This window comes from Cyprinodon variegatus, unplaced genomic scaffold, assembly GCF_000732505.1.
Source record: "Cyprinodon variegatus isolate N-32 unplaced genomic scaffold, C_variegatus-1.0 Scaffold966, whole genome shotgun sequence".
Classification (NCBI taxonomy): domain Eukaryota; kingdom Metazoa; phylum Chordata; class Actinopteri; order Cyprinodontiformes; family Cyprinodontidae; genus Cyprinodon; species Cyprinodon variegatus.
Genome location: NW_015151419.1, coordinates 125,336 through 130,460, shown reverse-complemented (window position 1 = coordinate 130,460; position 5,125 = coordinate 125,336). Strand labels below are relative to the sequence as shown.

Below are 5,125 nucleotides of genomic sequence, written 5' to 3'. Positions count from 1 at the left end.
CACCTCTGCCTCTCAGCTTCTGCTTTTGGGTCCAATCAAAAACCTTTAAACCAAATCCTGACAGTCATAAGTACAGAGCAGCAAAATTTACCTCTGCTGCCCTTAGGGAGCAGTGGGCTGCCATCGTGGGGGGCCTGGGAACAGTGTAGGGTTAAAGGTCTTGCTCAGAGGCCCAGAGTGTCAGTCTGTGAGAGTGGGGCTTGAATTCAGAACCTCTGGATTCAAGCGGTGGCCCTTACCACTAGGTCACCACTCCCCTACCTCATCTTATACCTCATTTTATTTAACACACTGTCGGATTTTTCAGGTGCTAAAGGTTGTATTATTTTAGGGTGCTAAAATCTTTTTCTTAAAAATTCAATGCGAGTGCAGATCCTTTATATATGGTATAAACAATTGTTTTTTAATTGGAACTGGTTGTTTTTTGTGAGGGAAATCTCACAACTATCACATGTTTAAGAATATTTTCTGTGATGAAAAAGTGCACTGCTCAAAAAAAATAAAAGGAACATGTAAACAGCACAACATAAGTTCAATCATATTGAACTTCTGTGAATTCATACTGTCGACTTAAGAAGAAAGACACACTCATTCTGTAGGTGGGGACCACAGACACTTCCCAGTACGTATGCTTTCTAGCTAATTATTTGGGAAATTTTGACTGTTGGTGGTGCTTTCACATTCGTGGTAGCATGAGACGGACTTTACAACCAATACAAATAGCTCAGATAGTGCAGCTCATCCAGGATGGCACATCAGTGTGAGCTGTGGCAAGAAGGTTTGCTGTGTCTGTCAGCATAGGCTTAAGGCCTTACCAGGAGACAGGCCAGTATATCAGCAGGCATAGAGCAGGCCATAGGAGGGCATCAACCCAGCAGCAGGAGCGCTAACTCTACCTTCGTGCAAGGAGGAACAGGAGGAGCACTGCCAGGGACCTGCAAAAGGACCTCCCAACAGGCCAAACATGTGCATGCATCAGCACAAACTGTTCGAAACCGACTCCATGAGAATGGTATGAGGGCCCGACATCCACAGATCAGGGTTGTGCTCTCAGCACAGCACCATGCAGGACGCTTGGCATTTGCCAGAGAACACCAGTATTGCCGAATTTTCGACTGGGACCCTATGCTCTTCAGATGAAAACAGGGTGACCCGTGATAGACCTGACAGAACCTGGAGACACTGGGGAGAGCGATCTGGTGCCTCCATCATCCCTTAACATGGCCGGTTTGACAGTGGGTCAGTAACGTTTGGTGTGGCATTTTTTTGGGTAAGTGCAGCCCTTCATGTGCTCACCAGAGGTATGTCACTTCAAAATCTGGTCTACATTGCTTTGTAAATCTGATTTCCATTGATGATTTTTGTGTGATTTTAGTTTCAGTACATTCTAGTCTGTACAGAACAGTATTTAATGAGAATATTTAATTTATTCAGATCTAGGGTATTTGAGTGTTCCCTTCATTTTTTGAGCAGTGTATCAACATTTTTCTAGGGGATGCTGTGAGGGTGCTATAACTTTTCCAGGGATAGCACCCCCTACTAGCACCCCCACCCCCTGAGGCATCCACTGTAACTCATCTATTATTTATGTCATCTGTTGTTTATGTCACTAATGTCATCTATTTATTTTACATGCAAAACCATATAAATCCTTTTATTACTCACAACTCAAGAAACTATGATGCTGTTATTTATTAAGGCTATCTCTGTTTTTCATTATACATAAATGTAAGCTGAAACGCTGAAGTGTGGCTATAAAGCAGTTCACAAGAGGCAATTTCCAAAGAAATCTCTATTCTCCTCCCATCTAGATTTCTTCAGAAAGTTGGATGGGTGAACATGTATTTCTATGCCTGTGATTGGCCGAGTTCTTCTGAATAAACTTCCTCTGTGTAAAATAAAGAACTCCAGATGTTCAAGTTTGTAATAGTACTTTATTCATTCCAGTGCAACATCTGCCTCTCTGATCTGCCTTCCTCTTTTTAATTGTATTGAACAGTTAAACTGGAAAGGCTCCTGCAGTCCTCCATTTATCCAGTTGGATAACTGAAAAGACATGAGCAGGTTTTAAGCAGTAAGTCTTATGGATTCACCTTATTTGTAGGAAGACAATGTGTGGTTCTATTTTAAACATGCATGCAGCAAGGGATGTAGGGGCGGATTTAGGAAATTTGGGGCCCTAGGCAAAGACAGGCAGGGGGCCCTCTGAATTGAGAAGACAACACGGAAAAGATATCCATGATACAGATACATACATTTTAATAGAACAGACATCCCTTATTTGTTCTAGGTTTTGTCCCTCTCTTCTTGTCCCTTTTCTTGTTGTTTTCCTCTCTATGTTTTGCACTCAGCTGACTTTTCATGCTGTCTGTAAAGGAATGAAAGAGTTTTTCCAAGCACTAATATCACTTAGCTGATTGCTCCTTCCTGTGTTTCCAAAAAGGCAACGGCATAAGTAAATAACCCAGTCCTTCTTTTCACTGTAGACAAGCCATGATCTGCTTATCTGTTCTCCATTTTTCATTTGGATGAAATAATAGCTGCATGAATCATGACAGCAGACAAGATAGAGGAGAGCAGGAGGCGGGGTTACCAATCTACTCGCTCTGGAGAGCAGAGTTAGCTGCTTTTAGATGTTGTCTCCAAAGTCTCCAGTAGCAGAAAAAAGTTGCTAGATTTGGCACTATAGGCGCTTTTTTGAAATCAAAGTGCTAGAGGGGTCTGAAAAGTCGCTACAAAAGTGCTATGTGGCAACACTGCTCTTTGCATGGTTTGTTTTCAAATGGTTTGCTGCTGTCTGTTTGGACCTTTCTGAACATGTGCAGCAAATGGACTGATCCAATATGGTGGACACTGAGGGGGGGGCTGAGACACACTTGATATTATAAGCGTTCCGATGGCATTTTAGGGAAAGGATTTTGATCAAAAACATAATTAATGTGCACAAATAAGGAATAGTTGTATTAACCATACATGTAAACAGTTTTATGGGGCCCCCAGGAACTTGGGGCCCTAGGCAGCTGCCTAGTATTGCCTAATGGTAAATCCTGCCCTGGATGATACTGTAGTACTTTGGAAATTATCAGACAAAAGTAGTCAAAAGGAAGCTAGTGTGCAGAGAAAAGTTTTTTTTTTTGTGTGTGTGTGTGTGTTAATTTTAAGGCCAACATTTTAAAAACACGTCTCTCGTGAAAATGAGGTTATGAATCCAGCCTTTGCTTGTATTAGGGAGGTCTACGTGCAGGGACTCATGTTCACTGCACAGACTCCTGCGATCCTTTCCAATGAGCTTTTATCCCACCCATTCATAAAGAGGGTGGTTCAATTACACCCTAACCTGGAAGTGTTCATTTCTAACACAACACAAAAACACTTGAAACTTTCTGATAGCATTTTTTATGTGAAGGGGGAACGGCCCTTTGGTTGAAGAGGTAGGCAGCGATAAAGGGTGGAGAGAGCGAGGTGAACAGAGGGGGAGAAGCGTCCGAGCAGCTCTGCAGGCTTTACCGCTGGGATTCTGCCACATTTACCCCCAAAACTCCGGTTAACATGAATCCCTCCTTTCTCTGCCTCCTTTCATGGATTTGCTTATGTGCACTTTTCTTGGCCGTTAACTGTGAAAAGCAGCGTATCCCTGAAGGTGAGTGGAGCATTCCGCTGGAGCCCCGGCTCCTTCACAGCGAACTGAGCGGTGGGTGGCTGCCTTACAGGCGGCCTGTCGGTGTGCGGAGACCCGCACAGCCGCTTCCCTCCAGCTTTTAACGCACAGACACCGCACTGCACCGTTACAACAGCTCCGTTAAAATACGCGCTTTGATTTATTACTTTAGCCGAACTGTCACTCTTTTTACTAAACCACTTCATTTTGGTACACTTTTTTCTTTTGAAGCCTTTTTAAAAATAAAATCCAACTTGGTTTGTGATCAATTTAAATATGTTTTGATTGAATAAAACTTTCCGGCGGTGAAGTTAGTCTACGACTTGTCCTGCATATTAATGTTTTACTACTTTTAACAATTCAAATAGTTAAATAGTAACTAACTGGGTAAACACAAACACCGCGTAAATCTCTGCTTATAAAAGTCAATACAAATACAGAACCTGTATTTTATTTTAGAGGTTTTATCGGTAAGTTCTGCTTGAAAAGATGCACATTTCTAAACCAGGATTACACTGAACTACGTTTTTATCTTTTTCAAATTGACTTAATGAGTTTATTTCAGTCTTTCCGCATCGTATTTCAGTGTTTGAACACTAGAACCGGTCCGGATCAGATCCAGTCCAGCCTTAACGGAAGTTCAATCAGATACCAACTTCAGTCGCTGACGTGGACCGCCTAGACATGTAACCTCCGGCAGCTGCTTTCTGCATCAACACACACCGGTGGAAAAATAAGCAAAAAAATAATACTGTTGCACAGAAATACTGTTAAATATGAAAAAAATACCTCATTTTAAAAAACATAGAGACATAAATGTTCAAAAAACTCATGGAATGAAATCTCTGACAGTATATTTTCTATGTTCAGATCACATTTTAGATAAGTTTTGTTTTTCTGTTTGTTTTGTCTGCTGCTCTTCTTAAAATGACTCCTACAGTACTAGTCGTATTTTTTACACAACAAACAACTATAGAAGTAAATAAGAAATATATATTTTTATAAGAAATGTATATTTTTACAATAATTGTAAATACTTGAATTCTGTTTACGTCTGTATGGCAAGTGTAGATCAGATCTCCTATTTTTAGAATAGAAATCCATAATGAGGTGGATGTAAGCCCATGATAGAGCCAAGTATAATAATATACATTCCAGTTTTATGGTCATACATAGTGTGTGAAATAAATGTTTTAAACGTGTCATTTATCTTTATTATAATTTGGTGCAATATAATAATAATTTGAACTGCCTTATAGGGTTGTCAAAAGTATCGATACTCAAAAAAGTATCGATACTGAAACGTATCCGGATACAATACTCATTTTAAAAAGTATCGATACAGCCATCTAAAGTGCAGATTAGTGGAAAATGCACTTTCTGAAAACTGTGTGATTGAATAATTCTGTGCATTTTTCAGTTTCAGACTTTTTTTGTAACAGGTGCAGCTGCTGAGAATTATTTTTG

At 40.5% G+C, this 5,125-nt stretch overlaps 1 protein-coding gene across 1 annotated transcript in view; it reads left to right on the top strand.

The window, feature by feature from the left end:
* Positions 1–3,208: 3,208 nt before the first annotated feature.
* The window catches only part of plod1 (procollagen-lysine, 2-oxoglutarate 5-dioxygenase 1), a 26,803-nt gene continuing 24,886 nt past the window's right edge, over positions 3,209–5,125 (top strand). The window contains exon 1 of the mRNA XM_015398860.1: positions 3,209–3,640. Coding sequence (XP_015254346.1) covers positions 3,550–3,640 — 91 coding nt within the window. The 5' untranslated portion in view covers positions 3,209–3,549. The remainder of the gene's footprint in view (positions 3,641–5,125) is intronic.